This window comes from Ceratina calcarata, unplaced genomic scaffold (genome assembly GCF_001652005.2).
Source record: "Ceratina calcarata isolate Rehan_Ccalc_2016 unplaced genomic scaffold, ASM165200v1 scaffold180.2, whole genome shotgun sequence".
NCBI classification, from domain to species: Eukaryota; Metazoa; Arthropoda; class Insecta; order Hymenoptera; family Apidae; genus Ceratina; species Ceratina calcarata.
In genome coordinates this window covers 298,563-317,458 of record NW_017139431.1, presented here as the reverse complement: position 1 = coordinate 317,458, position 18,896 = coordinate 298,563, and the positions used below count along the sequence as shown (strand labels likewise).

Below are 18,896 nucleotides of genomic sequence, written 5' to 3'. Positions count from 1 at the left end.
GCGCCAAAAAACACGACTTGCATGTACACGGTGCGCCTTACCGGAGATCACGAAACCTTTATCACACACAGCACACGTCGCTCTTCTTCTCGGCGTCGACCGCGAAGTCTTGTTAATCCGATTCCGAGGCTCGGCTCGTATCGCGTCTCGTTTCATGAACGTAGCATCGCAACGGCACACGGCACACGGCGGTCCCACGGCGACGGGTGAAGACGAGCGACGAGCTCTCTGGAAGAAAGGAAACGACGAGGATAAGAGCCGGAGCGCAATATCGTGAGAGACTGTTGGTGCCTTCCACCTTCACTGGCAGCCGTTCTGCCTTGGAATGTGCCTTCGACCCCTCGAGCCCCTCACCGCTCTTGTACCGGGCCCAGAGCTCGAGTGAGGGACCCTCAGGATCTCTCTTACGCTCTTACGCCGGCAGCCCCCGCTCTGTCCCACCGGTCGAAGCTCGACCGTCGATTCGGTTCTGGGACCGCAAGTGTCAGGCCCACCCACTCTCGTACAGACCCAACGAGACTCGTTGGATAGGGTAGATTGCTTGACATTGTTAAGCGCCCAAACACCGAGGAGAGTAGCCTAAATCAGAATCGTGTTAAATTCGCAAAAATTCTTTAACTCTCATCCTTGTCCTATCGCACCTGCAGACTTTTATCAGTAATATGTATTAGGATTTGTACGATTCAAGAATAGTCTATTGGTTGAGAATTGACAAATTCCTGTGGACCAAGTATTTTTTAATTCGCGTATTTAACGGAGGATACGTTTCAAGCTGTGTGAACGATTGATTAGGTAGTGCTTGGAGCAGATGCGAGTTCACGGTTAACTCGGTTCATGAGCGTTTAAACTACAAAGGTATAATTTTCAGGGCAGGAATAGTGGGACGATTCTCGTCGACTTCAGAGCTCGAGAGGTCCGTTCTTTCTGTCCCATTAACACAATTACTTCGAATAATGGGTAATTAGAGATAATGGTAACCCAAACCTGATCATTCTTTAAATTTAGTTATAAAAATTCTTGACTGGTTACTCCTGCCAGAGAGGAATTACCTGTCTGCTATTGCAGAACGTAGGGGTTCCTTTTATCCAACGAGACTCTTCAAGCGATTCCAGGAATGGTCTCTTACCGATCGATCGTTGGTTTTGGCATATTCATTGGTGTTTGAAGCGTTTAATTGTTGTTTACGAGTATGTTATTTATACAAACAATCAAGGGACATTGATGGACGTTAATGTTACGCGAGAGCTGTCGACCAGCGTTAATTGTCCCATTGTAGAACGCGTTCCGGGAACGTGGCTTAAATGCAATGCGGGAAAGTGTAACGCGATATTGGTTGTCAATAAAGGGATGAATGGATCATCGAGAAAGAGAGCAGTTGCATGTGGAATACAGCAGAGATGGAAGGTTACTTTTCATTTGCATCCGACCGCAACCCGTTCCACATAAATATTCGATGCTTTAAACAATAGGACGCCAGAGACAGTCTTTACCGAAATAATATGGAAGCATGAGCCTTTATAAACCCTTCCATATGAATAGCCGTTGAATAAGTATTTCTTAACTCAAGATAGACAATGGACATTGTGGAATTTTGTGGAAATTTTCGGTATACCGATTCTCCCAACTATCTTCGGTAGCAGAGTATTATTTATTCATTGTTGAAGATCTTTTTTCCTGCTGAACAAAAAACCGAATGCGAATGAGGCTGAGATCGTAGAAATAAAAATGTATTAATTAGAAATTTTGTATGTACGTAGACGTAAAAATAAGCGTCAAAAACAATTTGATTGTGTCTATATAAATTATTCCTTGAGACACTCGTTGATTGCGATGTGGCCCGTATTCTTTATTCGCATTCTCACAGTAGTCCAAAGAAAGAAAGAACTCTCCAAGTACAATGGGCAGCGTAATTAAGGGTCAAAAGTTTTTAGCTTCATTAATTACGCCAACACTTCAAACGATGCCATTATCATCCTGAGAGTGCTGCAAGCAAAACGGTGCGCTATGCATAATGTAGTTTCATTTCGTCTCGGCTTCGGGGCTATTTTTCTGAATCAATCCAAGGGGAAAAATAAGAAATACGAGTGCCTTAATTGCGACAGGTTCATAATTATATTAGAAAAAAAATGCGCGAATCGAAGCTGCGATTCTGTTTAATCTGAGTCGTCGTTTAACAACCATGGAAAGTTGTATTTTGTAAAATTAACAATACATGTATTAATGTATTCATACGATAATTACAATGCGCACATTATAATTTTATTTCATCTACTCAAGCACAGTTTCAGTAAGAAGGTTTGAACAAAAGAATTAGTTGTAAGATGTTCGTCTTAAATATTACATAAATTCGTTTATAATAACATAAGATTAATTTTACAAAATAATTTGTAATTTAATGGAAATTGATAATTCTCAGCGGGTAATTCAAAATAGAGATTTAGTGCGCCGCATGGTCTACAGATGGCAATACTAACGGCCGCCCGTCCACTAAACGAATGTTTGATTTCATGTTTTCTTTCTCAAAAGTGTTCGTTGTTACAAAGTGGTACGCAGTTTCATTAAATTTATGTTCATTTATGTCAACTTGTTCAGAAATTGTAGTGAAAGTGTATAGTATCATTTCGATAGCTGTTCTCTTTTATGCGAATCACTCGTTGATTGCGATGTGGCCCGTATTCTTTATTCGCATTCTCACAGTAGTCCAAAGAAAGAAAGAACTCTCCAAGTACAATGGGCAGCGTAATTAAGGGTCAAAAGTTTTTAGCTTCATTAATTACGCCAACACTTCAAACGATGCCATTATCATCCTGAGAGTGCTGCAAGCAAAACGGTGCGCTATGCATAATGTAGTTTCATTTCGTCTCGGCTTCGGGGCTATTTTTCTGAATCAATCCAAGGGGAAAAATAAGAAATACGAGTGCCTTAATTGCGACAGGTTCATAATTATATTAGAAAAAAAATGCGCGAATCGAAGCTGCGATTCTGTTTAATCTGAGTCGTCGTTTAACAACCATGGAAAGTTGTATTTTGTAAAATTAACAATACATGTATTAATGTATTCATACGATAATTACAATGCGCACATTATAATTTTATTTCATCTACTCAAGCACAGTTTCAGTAAGAAGGTTTGAACAAAAGAATTAGTTGTAAGATGTTCGTCTTAAATATTACATAAATTCGTTTATAATAACATAAGATTAATTTTACAAAATAATTTGTAATTTAATGGAAATTGATAATTCTCAGCGGGTAATTCAAAATAGAGATTTAGTGCGCCGCATGGTCTACAGATGGCAATACTAACGGCCGCCCGTCCACTAAACGAATGTTTGATTTCATGTTTTCTTTCTCAAAAGTGTTCGTTGTTACAAAGTGGTACGCAGTTTCATTAAATTTATGTTCATTTATGTTAACTTGTTCAGAAATTATAGTGAACGTGTATAGTACCCTTTCGATAGTTGTTCTCTTTGATGCGACGCGTTAAAATAATTTAAAATTCTACGAAGTCATTAGCTTAGTGAGTAGAAACTTCTACAAATAATTGTTCTTAACCAAAGTGCCTAAGGAAGTTGAAAATCGCGGGAACAGAAAGCCTGATTACATGTGTTTGGTATGATTTATTTCTTTTATTAAGAATTGTTTTAACATTATTCAATTTGACTGAATCGATGATTTCGAGATTACTTTTTAATGGATACATTCAAGGATAGATCGAACTCTCATTTGCCATAAAATATCATTATTAGAATCTAATGTATTCTCTACTACTACTACTTGTATCGATAATGTTCTGTTTATTTTGTATTCATTTTATATTCAGTTATGTTAGTTAATTTTACGTTTGTTGTAGGGTGGCTTAGTTTAACTTAATTATAGTTTAACAGAAATAAATCAAGTTCATAGAGGAATGTAAGGTTGATAAGTAATGAAATGTGAAAAGTGTCGTTAGTATGCGAGGGTATGGAGGAATGAACGTTTAAGTTTTTCAAAGTATAAACCAAGTCCTATTCTTGGGCTGACAAGGCTAGAATAAAACAATTATTACTAGTATTTGTATTCGATTACCTTCGAAAATTTCTTGCTATCATAAGTTTCAATAAGTACTGTGTATATGTTTAAGGGAATGTAATATGTATGAACGAAATGAATTTTAATATTATACATATCTTTCGATATATCAATTTTAGAATTTCGTTTGTCAAGATGATAATAAGAATTTTCTTCCTAATATTTGAGTGAAAGTTTCAAGCGTCAGCTGTACAAACAGTTTACCTATTTCACCGTAATCTGTTACGGGTACGGCCAGGTCATGCCGGTTGTGTATGTATATTTATAGAGTGTATTTGTAGGTAGTTTGTCTTTGTTGACGTTTTTTCTCTCGTTACGTTCGGCGATATCGCTAGGTAGTAGCGGGCATACCTCAGTCCTCTCTCCTCTTTCGGAGATGTTCGAACGTGTTTCGTACTCCCGCCCACCATCTCGAGATTATGTTTCGATCGCCATCCGAATATTTCACGAGACAGTCTGATGGACGCCGACGCTCTTAATCGGTCTATTTGTCTAAAACTGTGCCGGTATTTTAGCAAAGTTGACTCTTACCACCGAAGAAAGTGTTTTGTGTCTTTGTGGAATGTCCTGGTTCACTGCCACGAGACGTTTTTCTGGTAAGAACTTGTAATTTGTATCACTTACCTTGAATCTGTTCCAAATACTAGAATAGATCGAAATGTACGCCGTATATTTGTTAGATAAATTTGGATTGTAGATGTTTCCATTCATACGATTCACATCATTCTATTACATAGAACTGTTCAGCTTCTGCTGATAATCGAGTTCGACCTAAATTAATCTTTACTGTGTAAATATTTTTTAGGCATCCGAATTGTATGTATAACGGTGGACCATTTCTGTTATATACGATTTTTCTGTATATTCAGATTATTAAAAAATGCAAACTCCTATTTTGTACAAAAATTCAAGTATTTTAGAAAGAATACATTTATTTAAATAATTTCTTTAATGTCCGGACGTAGGTAGACTTTGGCCAGACGCGAACGACACACTTTAACACAGTAAGGATTAAAAAATTTTAAGTAAAAGTCCACGTTCTTTAATATGTAATAATCGGAAACTCGGGAAGCATTGATCTTCAGAAAGCAACTCGAGCAAAAGTATATATCGGTTTTTCTGACGCTATTTGTTGTGTACCGCATCCTCGTTTTTTTCCTTCGGTTTCTCCAGACCGAAATGACGGAGAATTATGAGCGGGTTACAGTTTTACGTGAGGGGCCAACAATTTCGCTAGGAAGTCGCGAGTCAGAAGCCGGGTTGGTTCGGCCGAGGCCTTCGTATTCGGACCATTAGTCCAATACGGCAATTCGTCAAATCGGGAGAAATGTAGTATCAATAACGTCCCGCAGCTGCTGCCATCGAAGCATGCATTTTCCTGACGCGCAAATTGCGCGCGCACGAGCTCTCTCTTGGAACATACACGAGCGACAATTGTTTCCGATTTTCCTGATTCCCCCCCGCCCGGCCCTCGGTATCCGTTACCACCCCTTCGATTGTTTTTGTCCCGTTGCGAAGTTTTTTCCAGTTGTTTTGCCGCTGCGTAATCGGCGAATCGATCTTTCGATTTCGGGAATATACCATTTCATTGTATCTACGACCGATTTTTTCGACCGAATTTTCACCATTCTAACGCAGTTTTAATGGTGAACTCCGATGACTTTTCGAAACTAACACGGGAACACTGAACACGACACAGCAATGATACGTCGTAGCCAACTGTCCAAGATATTTTTCGACGTCCAATCGGAAATTTCATTCGATAACGTATTTTTCATCGTTAGCACGCGGCCAAAACACGTGTCCAAGCCCGGCCACGTGTCACCGTTAATTTCCTGTGGTTTCCATTCTCGAAATCGTGCTCAACGGATGTCTACTGCCGATGTGTGATGTTTGCGGATAAATCCTCGTGGCCTGCCAGCGCTGACCCTCTGCCGCAGGCCCTTTCCTCTATTTCACCTTCGCGCCAGTCGTTCCTTCTCTCTCCGTCTCTCTTCTCCTTTTCTCTCGCTTTCTCCGGTTTACTTCCTCCTATCGGTATCCTCGCTAAATAATAAATACGAGAGGGTTCTCCGGGAATACCCCGAGGGTGCCATTAGCGGGGTACAGGCCTCGGACCACCCTCTCGCACCCTTCGAACCCGTCCTCCGGCCTGCACCCACCCCTCTGCAGCTTCTTCCACGACCCGAAACGCGAGTCTAATACACTTAGAGGAGAGACGCGACTCGCGTCTATGGATGGAAGGGTGCGAGGGTCTCCTCCGATCGCTTTATGGAGGCTGCCTCTTTTCTTTTCGTTTTCCTCGACTCGCTTGACGAACGAGCCTCGAATAGACGAATGTCTTAAAGTTTACGGAAAGACCGTGGGGTAGATCATATTTTCAATGCCACCGCGGTTCGTGAATTCGTTTGCGTTTTTCTTCCCTCTTCTTCGTCTACCCCTGTTTCCTCCTTTTTCACCGATATCGGTTTTTGATTTCCACGGGGTCGCTCGAAGAAGCAACGATTAATCTCACATCGGACGGACTTAGCGAAGGAACGTTCACGATGTCGAGCAGAAAACTTTTAATCAGCGGACAGTACTCTCCTTTTTTTTGTGTCGATCTTGTCCGATGGAACAGACCGGCTTCGTCCAGAATTCGATGCAAAGAAACATTGAAACGGTACGTCCACTTCCGGATATCTGTACCAGGCTTCCTGCAGATCTAATAGGGCGAGCCGGGCGCCTGGAAAACGTCGACCACTCGCTCTAGCTGGTCAAACGGTTAATCGAGGCCATTGCGATCAACAGCGGTTCTCAGCCCTTCCCCTCTTCATTTCGATTTACGAACTCTGAAACTAGCGTTACTTTCGAAACTTTCAGTTCTACCTACAAACCATTTCCCCAGTTATTTGCCCTAATCAAGATCTACCCTCATCAACGACAACAATCTTTTTCTTAATCATGACTGTTCAATTTTAAACCCAACCTTGAGTATTTTCATGAACACATCATCGGTATAAATCATAGCAGCTTTCGAGTAAACATGTGTGTGCGTTTGTATTTTTTCAGGTGACTTGATCCATCTTGGACCGTTGAACGGTGCATCTGCGTGGACAGGATCGAAGGACATAACGCATCGAGAACATGCAGCCGGGAAAATGCGAGGCGGCACGAGGGGTAAGTATCAATAATTGAGCACCATGGGGGTGCTCCGCTTGACCATTTAGCGGTCGAACGAAGGGGATGGTCCACGGATACCTATGGTATGGGGATATCGGTGGATGTATCGCACGGCAAGGCCTGCTATCGACATGTCGACGATGCCAGGCCGGGGCTGTATATTCCACGATATAGGAAACTATCCTAGCCGCGATCATGATACGCGAAAATACCATCTGTCATTCGGGGGTGCGTGCCAGACCCCACCCCAACGACTGGCCACCACCCATTTCTATTTTTCCACCGCGATTTTCACTCCTTGCCTTTGCCTCCCCTTCGTTCTGCCTCATTACTTATATTTTTCCTTAACTTGAGCTCTTTCTCTCGACGGATGAAAATCGATATTATAAAACGAAGTTGTTTTTCAAAATTCGCGATTCACTTAAGAAACGCGTAGGTATTAATAATTTAAGTGGAGAAACAGTGAATTCATAATCTGTAGAAATACCTTGAACGAATTTGAATTTTTATACAAAACCGTTCCGTTCATCTGTCGTTCGCTAAATGCTCGTGTTTGCCTAGCGGATATTTAAAGCGCTACTAAACATCGCTCCTTAAATAGTATGACCGTAAAACCTGTCAAACCCGGGGACAATTCCGGATCTGGAAACAATTGGCATATACGCGCGGGGCTTGTATCGAAACTAGTTGCCACCGGCAGTCGTGCCCTCGTGAATAATCGTGCCCCGTAGTCGAATTCATTTTCCAATTAAGAGACCCGTGATTCGCGTTCGACTCCGCTCGTCGATCGATAAACTAAATTGAGGTCGTCGACGGGAATCGCTCGTCGAAAAATCGTGGTTAAAGCGTGACTGACGATAGCTCCGAATGTTGCGGTGCAATCTGTCGAACAATGTGTACTTATCGCAGCGCGAATATCACGAATGTTCCTTCCTTTATTTTTTTTTTACGATTGCGCATTCTTCCCATTTTTCCATTCTTCGTCTTGCATGAAATCGTATCAGCCGGTTCTAAAAGCTAGCGAGCATTAATGCTTCGCGGTTCTACGCGTTATTAAAAAATCTCTTCACGTTACGGACCCTTTCGATCAGTCGCAATTATTTTAGGGAATCCATTGACTTATTCAAATCGGAAATATAAATGTAATTAGTCATATTAGAGCAGAATGTTTGAAAGAGGTTCGGTAGCATCAGTTTGTAAGTAAATGTTCCTCGGTAGATCGGTGAGATTTCTTCAGCTGCGTCTGGTATTATGTCTCCGTTACCGCGTTTTAACCCCCATCAAGCCATTCAACCCCGACGCGAGCGAGTTACCAGGACCCCGTTGCACGAATAACTTAATGTTATGTAAAAATAGCTGGGGTTACGGTCGCAGATACAGCATGCCACACCGCCTTTGCCGCGCCTCACCGTTCTCCGTGTATATTAATGTGGGTCGAACGAAGAGCGAAAACGACGAGGAAAAGCGCGCCAGACGAGAACCAGTCGAATCTCGAGCAGATGCTCACCGTTGGAATATCTAAATAAATCCGCGTGTCCGCCACCCTTGAAAATCCTTGAGTCGAATAAGTAATAACGTTCACCGACCACGGTTTAGATCTTTCCCTTTTCCGTATTCTGGCATGCCCTTGCCTGCATAAGCGAGCGCGTCCGATTTCGGCTCTTTAATTGACTCGGGGGAGTTCCGCTGCGTGAACTTACTTTACGAGCAAACTTTCCGGATATTTCGTGCCCCGGGAGACGAGAGAATGCATATTTTTCTTGTTTCCTTTTTCTGCCGTGAGTTTTGGAGACGGGGAGAAAGAGACAAGAAGATACGAGCGCGCGCTATCGCGACGAAATAGCGTTCTTTTTCCTTGCCGAGATTTAATCAGTTTTGCCGTCGGATCTAGACATACTATGGACTCGTTGAAACAAGCATAGAACTTTTCATTTATTGTCCCAATTTTTGTTATGAAACGTTTTGGGAGATTCTATTCGTCTGAAATGGATGCAGAAATGATCGAAACAACGTCTATTCCTCGTGGCTAACGAACATATGAATGTTACAAAATTTCACGCAGCCAAAGTATCCTACATTCCGCGTTACGAAGTTACTAATTCCTTCTCGTTGCTTAAGAAGAACTTCCGTGATAAAACTGGACGTATACGCTTACCAGGTTTAATAAAGTTGCAAAGTTTATAGTGCCCATTAGTTTATGGAAGGGTTTTACAAATTTTACTCATCGGAATGAATGTTCGAATTTTTTATACATCTAATTTATTCTCTACCTTGATTGATTCTATGCCCTTATCTTTTATAATAACGTATCTAATCTGAAATTATAATATTTGTACTAAAGTAATTGCATTAGGCACACTAGCCGGTCCTATTACTAAACTTTCTGATTACACAAGAATGATACTTTACTGTATGTACAAGAGTTTTTAAATTCGGTGCCGAGTGCCTTCGTTATCGCGGTAATAATATTCCTAACATTTTTTCCATGTAAAAGCTTCTGCGCTCGAATAAACGGTGAAAATAGCCGGAAAAGTGAAAATTGGAAATTAGTCGTTTAGAGAAGCTCGGTAAACTGCACAGTTCCCGCAGGGCAATTAGTTGATAGTAATCGCAGGGCTTTAGATAATTTTCGTACATAGATTATCACGGACGTTGTACCCACGTGCAAACACACTAGAGAGACCCGTCGAGTTCATCACAACGACAGGACGATTTACGAGGTTTCACAGGCTCGCCTGTCGGCCAGATAGAGCGAATGTGTCAATTACGATAAAGCTCATCGACGATCGATGTATCTGATGAAATTATTTAGACGCCCGCTGTCAAGCAACGACGCGAACCTACCGCCGGTACCGCTGCGATATTACGCAGTATCGCAGTATTGTATCGCAAATACAATTACTCTACCTATAAATGTCTACTGTTGTACTCCATTTATTGCTTTATTTATACACGCATGACTGAAATGCGTGAAATAATTAAATGAAATTGTTGAATGGATAAAATGATCAAGGATACAGGCATACAGGCATATACAGAGACAGGCATCCCAATGAACGTAGTACAAGTGTGCGTAATCGATAAAATTTATTCTAAATACGATGTACAATTATAAAATTAGGTTGTATTTCGACGTTATCGGTGTTCGCAATTAGCCAGCGTAATATTTGATCCGCCGCGTCTATACTCGGTTAATCGTTTGTCTCTGCCGCTGTGTTTGATCTTCCCATCTTCTACGAGTTGAAGCGAAACTCTTTCGAAAAACTTCTCGACGAAACTCGTTACGGTATTGCGACAAGTTTTACTTAAATTTCTCACGTAATTGCGAAATCTCTATGGTAATGTATGTATCTTCCTTGTCGTTTATTCTTCATACAACGAGCTCTTCTTTAATGTCGCCTGTTTAACGGTTCGCTTTGTCCCGCGATTCATTGCTGGTTAGTATACATCCACCACGTAACTTGCCAACTTCTTCAGCTCTCGCAACTTTCTCTACCGTCTTCCACTCTTTGCGTCACGCTTTTCGTTTCACTTATCCGCATAAACATTTATCTTCTCCTCGAGCATCCTCAGTTTATCCTCGTCCGACAAACTGCAACTGTTGTTCCGATTGTTTATAGCGTAATCTCGCAGCGTGCAATTCTGCGTACGTGTCGCATTTAATTCACTCTTCTCCTTGTCGATTTTAGTCAATTTTTCGAACAGCACTTTGTCTGCCGTCGCCTTCCTCATATCCTCCCCGAAAGCCACTTCCTCCAATTCTTGTTCATTCTCCTTTCTCCATGCCTGCCGTTTGTTCAGCAACAATATTTCATCTTCCAATCTGCTTTTCCCTGTTATCGACTCCTCCTCTCTGAATGCATCTGGTGTTGCATAAACATATGAAAAAGTAATAAATAATTAATGTTTATTACGAAGATTTCAAAGCAGAGAATATTTACTTTCGTCTTCATTAATGTTGATCCGTTCTTGAGTCTGGGTTTTGGTCAAAGATTTTGATCCATCTCCTTCAGTTCCACTCTCATCTTTCTTTAAATCATTTGCTACGTTTTCCTTCAAAGGCTGAACACTGCACTTGTGTAAAAATAACCATAAAAACACGCGTTATTCTACATTTTACTGATAACGTGTCGTGAACATGGTACATACTCTTTATTCCCTTTATCCACAGCACCTTCCTTCAACTTCTTCAATGCCGTGTCATCGTTTTCGTTGGACGCAACGTTTGTTACGTCTATAAAATTATAAATTAAAGGCTCTTCGTATCCGGAATCGGAAGAATCCCAAAAGAGATTGTCCAAGTATTCACGCTTTTGTCGCTGGCCCACTGCTTTTTGCACGGTGTCCTTGTACGGTGACTGGCCAATGGTCGCATCTTTGTGATGCTTACCATGCTTCCTTTTCCGTTTTTTACGCTTTCTTCGCTTCTTATTACGCTTTGTGTGCTTGTCCAGGCTCCGTATTATTCTCGGACCTCTATGAGGCGCATCTATGCCGTCTAAAACATACAGGAAATCTTTGTAGACGCGAGGAAAGTCGCTGTCGGGTCAGAAAATCGTTGCGAACTCTGAATGAATACAAGAGTTTTACTCTCTTGAAAAAGCCCTTCAGCTGTGAGCAAGTGTCCATTGTTCAGTTTCAAGATGTTCGGCACGTTCATTAAAGTCGAAAAAGTATCCGGGTTCGTTGAATAATTTCCATTACTCGTGTTACTCATTCCTACTTGATCCTGAAGAACGCTTCCACCGTTCACCTTAGGTTCTCCATTCGGCGACGGAGACTCCCCTTTTTTCTCCGCTTCTTCTTTCGACTCGATGTACTCCAGTAACAAATCCAGTTGTTTCGCCTGAACGAGTAAACGAAATAAACGTAAGAACCGTAAAACTTTTGAGTAGATCAAGTGGAATTCGCAACTAACCAGATAATCCTGGATCGACTCGACCTTCGCCTTGTCCTTTTCCTCCAGGGTGCTGTATTCCTTTATCAGTTTTTGTATTGTCTGAATCTTTACGTACAATTCGTTGACCTCTGCCTCCATTTCCTGAACTGGGTAGCTTTGAAAAAGGAATTTGTCCTGCGGGATAGTTTGCGCCACTCCTGCGCTTATTAGCGGCAGCGTCGGTGGCTGATGCGGACAATATTTTTAAAAATTTTGTGATGATTTTTCTACCGCACCTGCGACTTGAATATTTTATACCTGTCCCATCGATCTTTCTTGTGGATTCACATCCAGCATCCAATCCAAAAATTCCAGTAAATCCGGTGGTAGAGAAATGCAAGTCTTTCTCTGTACCTCGTCAAAGATCAATCGATTCAAGAGGAGCATAATTTTATTCAACAGTTCTTCCGTGTGCTTGATCTATTGAATCAAAGTTTTCATTGTAATGTCAAACGAATTCGTCAGATTAGAAGAGGTTTTACGACGTACTTCATCATTGGCCATGCTCTGACTGAACGATTTTTCGGCCTCCACGGTGTCTCTAGTTTTGTGCTTTTGATAAAGACCTGGGCCCAGCGATACTTTTAAAGCATCATTTTTCTGCACCTGGCAATTTTATTTAAATTACTGTTTATATTACTCTCGAAGAGAGATTTTGGAACCTATAGTAGTTGCGGAAAGTATTTGAGCGCATACATAAATGCCCGAATATTTTATATAGTTATTGTATTATACCTGGTCGAAAATGTGTTCGACGATCCTCCCAGCAAGTTCACCATGAAGAGCTGAATCCATCTGTGATTCATCCTCCACGTTATCAGCTATTAGAAGCGAGGAGATTCCTCTTCTCTGACTATCTCTGTCCACGCTCGTCTGAAACATTATCGTCGAGCTTTTTCTTAAATTAAGTTATAATACTACTAAGTATCATCATACTTGTTATGCGTCAAACAGAGCATGGTTTGATCACTTACATCCTTCTTCTTTACTTTCTCATGATGTGCTTTTCTTTCTTTATGAGCTTTCTCCTCGCTTGAACCAGCTTTGCTTTTTTTAACGTTAGTGTGATGGCTTGTGCTCTTGGACGCATTCTTCTTATGCTTTTTTTCGTGATTTTTTGTTTTAGAATCGTTGGAATGCTTTTTATGATGTCTCCGTTTTCTACGGCTTTTACTTGATTCTCTGGTATGACCTTTTCTCTTTTTCTTTTGTACCTTCTTCTTGTCGTGCTTTTTCTTTTTCGGAACTGGACTCCTAGCAACCTTTTCATAATCATCATCAGCGTCGTCCAAGTAGTAATCGTCCGGCAGTTGGTTCGAGTAAGAAAGTTTTTGATTGTTAGAAAGTTGTTCCATGTCTTCGTACGAGTCCGAAAACCGTGGATTATTGTTCATTTTATTGTTTCTTAAATACCGAGTATAATCCATGTTTTGAAGATCACGATTACGCTGATTCACGTCGTCGTAGAAGGCGTTATAACGAAACGCGGCATCTCTCTTAACTCTGACATCGTTTTCAAGCAGTTGTTGCACGCCCGCAGAAGTTTGCGTGGCGACATCAACTTTCGACTCTTCGGATCTTGAAGTTGCGTTACAAACAGTATCGATAGAACTATTGATTACATTTTTATCTTGTCTGATTGTGTTTGATTCGGCGTACGCGGCTGAACTAGTTTCAATGGTTTTCAAACTTCTGCTGAGTCTCACTCGTATGTCCCTGTCAAAGTCGTCGATCCATTCCACGGGTTCCACAAAGGACTCGTGCAAGTCCCCCGAACTAATAAGTATCTGCTTCTCGCTATCTATATTTTGAACGTGTTCCCGACTACGTGGAAACTGCGATTCCAGATATTTACGGTTTTCGTAAGGAGAACGCGAATCTGTGTCAATATATTGCCCACGATTCGTTAATGACCAGCCCGCGGCATCTTTCTCTGGGGCCGCGCCGTTCCTCACTCCGTTCACCTGCGATTCAAGGTTTATAGAGCGAAAAGAAAGTAAGTCAGGGCAATAATTTATTGGAAATACTTAAGGTTCTTTCTTTTTTTTTTTTTCTTCAGTTTACCTTTTGTGTTTGCCATTCAGCGGCGGTTCCGATAGCGCTCGGTCCTCGTAATTTTTCTCCGGTGCTGTTACTCTGCTCCGACCCGCCTTTAAACATATCGTCCGTGCTTTTAAGAGCGAAATAATTACTATGGGAAACGTTGCTCGTGGCCGCATTTTCGTACCAGCCGGATGACGCAGCTGCGACAGGATTGTTCCTCTCAGCGATTTCGGGTCTTCCTGATCCATTGTAAATGAATAAAAGTGGCAATAAATCGAGGATAGAAGCTGAACGGTGATGATCGCAGTCGATGGGAAGATCGAGCCGATCTCGAGGAAAATTAATTCGAAATTACCAGTTTCACGATGGCTTGTTGGAAGTTCGGCTAGATCTTTTAACGGCTCGGGCGTCCTATCGTTCGATTCTAATTTATCATTGGCTCCATAATACATTCTCTGATCTCCTTTAATTCGGGGCTTAACTTTCGTTTCGTCCTCGCTCCAATCGTATATTTTCTTTAGTTCTTCATACCACGGTTCCATACTGCTCGGTATCTTTTCCTTCCTACCGAAGGCATATTCAAATTGTGTTTTTTTTTTTTCTTTTCAAATACAGAATAGTAAAAGAAATGTTGCATACTTTTCATCCACCGATTGAACGTCCTCTAGAAAATCGTCGATTCCACTAGGATCTAAACCTTTTTCCTCCTTCAGAATATACTTTGCTGGATTAAGTACAATGTACTTTGAATCGCTGTCTAAAAACTTGTCCTCGTTCACTTCGATCGGTTCGTCTAGCCTGTTGACACAGCCCAGTCAGTTTGAAGATTGAGAAATCCAACGTAGTCGCTATCACGTAGGTCAGTGTCGTTTGATTAGGAAAATTTGATTGTCCTGTTCGAGAATTTACCGCTGACCATCCGCGAATAATGCCGTTCACGATATCTTCACCTGGATCCCGGTTGTTGGTTGCCGGTCGACTCTTCCTCATCAGTGTATTTAACGCTTGTCATCGACGACATCGACGCCAGCGACGACCCGCTACCAGATTTTCCAGTTTTGTTCTTGGATTCATGCATTTCAGCAGCGGGGCTGAGGAATTGCTCTTTCGGCATTTTATACTTGGCCTTCAGCTCTTCTTCCTTCTTCATTGCCTCTTCTTGCTCGTTCGACTTCGGAACGGTTGGTGGACAAGTTTGACCGCTCTTCTCGTACTCCACTATGATTGAAACACGTACTCATGTACAATTCGTTTAACAACGGGATATTCGAATGGTAACTCGGAACGAATTGCGATACAAAATCTGATGAAACTTTACTACGTGAGATCTTAGCAGTTTTGACGTTAGGTTTTCGAGGATGGTGAAGTGCACTCATGATTACCAAGTCCCGCATCGGAATTGACGTTCTTGTCTTGATAATTATTTTTAATTCGTTCTTGCTCGCTTGTCGGGGACAGTGCTTCCTGTTCCATGTCGCTATCGTAATCGTAATACTCGATCACGCTTGGATTTCGTCTTTTTCGATTACGGCTGGGATTTTTCTTTTTCTGCAGTTTGTCTTGTATCATGATATTCACTTTTCCTCTGCTTTTGGTATCGCTATCCACTGACGATCGCTCTTTCCTTCGTACTGACACGTCGTTCTTATCTAAACCTAATTAATATGCAAATATTTCTATTCATTCTCGTTATAAAGAATTTTTATTACTTACCTTCATTTACTTGCTGCTGGCCGTCCTCTTCTTTATTATTGTAATTTATATCAACATCTTCGACATCGTCATTAGAATATTCCATGTATTGGAGTATTCTTCTTTGACTGTATTTATCGCTGATTATCCGATCATCCATTCCACTAGGCACTATAAATATTTCGTGATACCTTTTCTTAGTCTGCGGTTCGTCTTTCGCCTCCTTTAATTCTATTTTATTATTCGAATCCGCGTTTTCTTTGTAATCGCCAAGCCGTTCTTCCTCACTCGTGGGTTTCTCCTTCTCACCTATTTCATTAGGCTTCTCTGCTGCACCCTGATCGACGGTCATATCCATTTGATTACGAATCGCGTTCTCGAACCAGTTTTGACTTCCTTTATCATTGACACCGCTTTGTTCCGAGCCTTTGTTCAACTCCGCGGAGTTCTCGAGTCGTTTTTCATCGGCGTTTCTTTGCTTCACGTCGTTCGTAGACGCGGGCGTGTCCTCGTACGGCACTTCCTTATCTTTGCTCCTTTCAAAATCGAAAACTCCATTACCAAACGGGACGTCATCGTTCCCTAGGTTTTCCTCTCGTTTGTTGGTAGATTTGACGGGTTCGTCGATCTGCGCTTTCTCATACTTCACGTCGAAGAGAGTGGAGATTGTTTTACTAGGATTATCATCGTGCTCCAGAATCATTTTCTTCTTCATATCGAACACGTTCAACATACACGACGACGGCCGATTTCCCGACTTATCGTTGGTACAATCATTGCTGAACTTGATCACATTTCTGTTCTCCGACTTGACGAGGATATTCATGTTTCCCGAATCATTCGGTGACCTTTTGTCTTCGGTCGGTCGCTGAGATAATATTCCTTGTTCGTTTTCTGGCTCGGTTCCTCTGACTTCTTTTGTGCGTTCACTGTTTTGATACAGACGCCCCTGAGGTTCAAAGACTTTGATCACCTGTTCTCCTTTAGCCAAGCCGACATTCTCTCGATTCTCTTCCGTTTTCTGCATTCTGGTTTCCTTGCTACTCTCCTCTCTACGGTCTGCGCCGAGACTCGAGATTTCGTTGGGAGGAGAAACAGGCTGCAATTCATTCGTCACGGATTCGAAGGTTCGCAAAGAATTTCCCCGGAGACTTTCACCCTTCTCCTCGTTCCTCATCAACCTGTTTTCCATCGCATTCAGATTTTCACGCGATACATCCAATTGTACGTTATTCTTAGCCGTTTCTGGTTTTTGACAATCTGTCTTCTCCGCGTTCGAGGTCCTGGAATTCGCGGCATCCTCCCTATCTCCGGTTGGTTTGCTCGCTTGTTCGAAACTGTTGGCCTCTTGCAAATTGTTCAATTCCTTTTTCTCCGAAATAGTTGCATCGTTGTCATCGTTCGCTTTTAATATAGTTATCGGATTTTTCTCGTCAGCTCCTGAGTTGCTCCCATCTTCGTCTGCATGACGTTTTTCATCTGTTGGCGTCCCTTTGCTACGTCTTCTGCGATCATGGAGCTCCTTTAAAGCGCTCTCTTCAAGGTACGACGCTCCAAACCCCGCTCTGTGAAAGAGTTTCGGGTTACCATCGTCCTTATTAGCTTTGGTCCTTTTCGTCCTCCGCACTTTCGGATGAGCATTCTTATCCTCGAGCTCCTTCGAGACTTGTTCACGCTTTCTCAAGTCGAACCTTTCGGCATCTCGGTCTCCTCCCCGTAAATCAGAGCTTGCTGAGGAAGATTAAAAAACCCCCAAGTTAACAACAATTTTTCACACGAGTTTATGGAATTAAAAACCTTGAGTGAGAACGCCGTCGTCCTCGTTTTTCTTGTGGTTATCTTTTGTACGCGTTTTCCGTTCTCTCTCTTCCTGATTATCGTTCCCTTTCTCACTGACTTTCGACGAGTCCGTGCTTTTGAAATTCACACGTCGCTTTCTATCGGCTTCGTTCAGATTTTTTTTCAATTCTAATATCGTCTCCTTGAGAGATTCCAGCGACGGCGTAGCCGCCTTCTTCGTTTCATCTCGTTGATTTCTCACGTTTAGTCTGGCATCCGTCTTTAAGCTCGCTTCTTTGTCCAAGTCCAAGGAATCTGTTTAATTTTCTACTATGAGTCACGAAACTCCTCTACAAAATTAAATATGTATTAACGATTCGAAATTAAATCATACTCGGCATATTCTTTTGACCGGATTGGTATTGAATCCATTGATCCCCCGATTTGTCCAGTTCGATTTCGGGATTCTTGTCCGAGTTCAACCAATCGCTTAAAGAACAAAGATCCTTCGTTTTAATCCATTCCTTGGGAATCTGATTGTTTCCTGGTCCCTTGTCGTAAAACATTTCATTTTTATGGAATCTACGAAATGAAGGTAATAAGGCAGTTGAAAATGGAATTAATAGCGATAATTATAGGGTTTAGGGGATCCACCTCCATCAATAATCTGGATCTCGAAATACGTTGTCGAAGACGACGTTCTGAGCAACTTTTCCTTATACATGTATTCCTCTCTCGATTTTAATTTCCTATGTATTTTCAAGAATATATTGTATATATCGCTGATAGTACTATATACATATATCTAATAGTATGTACTCTTGTATTTTCAAAAGTTGTTCCCTCGCTGATTGCAATCGTTTTTAAGTATGTTATAGGAACTGACCCTTTGATCATGTATAGAAAAAAGTTACTCCAAGTCATGTTTTCGAGAACATATATCAAGATCAGTCATTAAACGTGGAACCCTTAAAATGTTTACTCTAATTATATTTAGAATATGTTAACGAGAGTATTTCGATACCGATTTGGGAATGTGTCAACGTCCTCAAAATCGACGTCCCTTTTGAACGTCATGTCATCGTCAAACGATGCTCTCCGGGGAACTTGAAAAATATTATCGTCCCTGTACTTATTTCTATTCGTTCTCCAAATGCTTCCGTAATTCCGATCGAAGCTTCTCTTCGCACGCAACTTATTCCCATGATGT

At 41.6% G+C, this 18,896-nt stretch overlaps 3 protein-coding genes across 3 annotated transcripts; all 3 read right to left on the bottom strand.

Annotated features, from left to right (window-relative positions):
- Positions 1-10,509: 10,509 nt before the first annotated feature.
- LOC113463883 (uncharacterized) lies at positions 10,510-11,913 on the bottom strand. The gene is made up of 4 exons (XM_026810974.1): positions 11,824-11,913; positions 11,383-11,731; positions 11,175-11,307; positions 10,510-11,096 (listed from the first exon to the last, which is right to left on the bottom strand). Exons 1-3 carry the CDS (start codon positions 11,891-11,893, stop codon positions 11,289-11,291), a joined length of 438 nt encoding a protein of 145 aa, XP_026666775.1. The 5' UTR covers positions 11,894-11,913; the 3' UTR covers positions 10,510-11,096; positions 11,175-11,288.
- On the bottom strand, positions 11,906-15,365 carry LOC108632960 (uncharacterized; the record flags this gene model as incomplete). Its single annotated transcript, XM_026810958.1, is given in 9 exon segments — positions 11,906-12,079; positions 12,152-12,592; positions 12,662-12,778; positions 12,908-13,045; positions 13,147-14,136; positions 14,237-14,454; positions 14,571-14,779; positions 14,855-15,013; positions 15,166-15,365. Coding segments are annotated over 9 exon segments (2,646 nt in total), but the record flags the coding sequence as incomplete, so codon positions are not given.
- Positions 15,366-15,559: 194 nt separating this feature from the next.
- On the bottom strand, positions 15,560-18,779 carry LOC108632959 (protein PFC0760c). The gene is made up of 5 exons (XM_018037852.2): positions 18,711-18,779; positions 18,081-18,268; positions 17,705-18,001; positions 15,929-17,638; positions 15,560-15,864 (listed from the first exon to the last, which is right to left on the bottom strand). Exons 1-5 carry the CDS (start codon positions 18,761-18,763, stop codon positions 15,560-15,562), a joined length of 2,553 nt encoding a protein of 850 aa, XP_017893341.2. The 5' UTR covers positions 18,764-18,779.
- Between the last annotated feature and the right edge of the window lie 117 nt (positions 18,780-18,896).

Coding starts and splice junctions, on each gene's coding strand:
- LOC113463883 (XM_026810974.1), bottom strand. CDS start 11,893: ATGAACGTGCCGAACATCTTGAAACTGAACAATGGACACTTGCTCACA. Junction 11,732..11,823: donor TGAAGGGCTTTTTCAAGAGA/GTAAAACTCTTG, acceptor TGTATGTTTTAG/ACGGCATAGATGCGCCTCAT.
- LOC108632959 (XM_018037852.2), bottom strand. CDS start 18,763: ATGACGTTCAAAAGGGACGTCGATTTTGAGGACGTTGACACATTCCCA. Junction 18,269..18,710: donor GTTGACACATTCCCAAATCG/GTATCGAAATAC, acceptor TTCATTTCGTAG/ATTCCATAAAAATGAAATGT. Junction 18,002..18,080: donor CGGTCAAAAGAATATGCCGA/GTATGATTTAAT, acceptor AAAATTAAACAG/ATTCCTTGGACTTGGACAAA.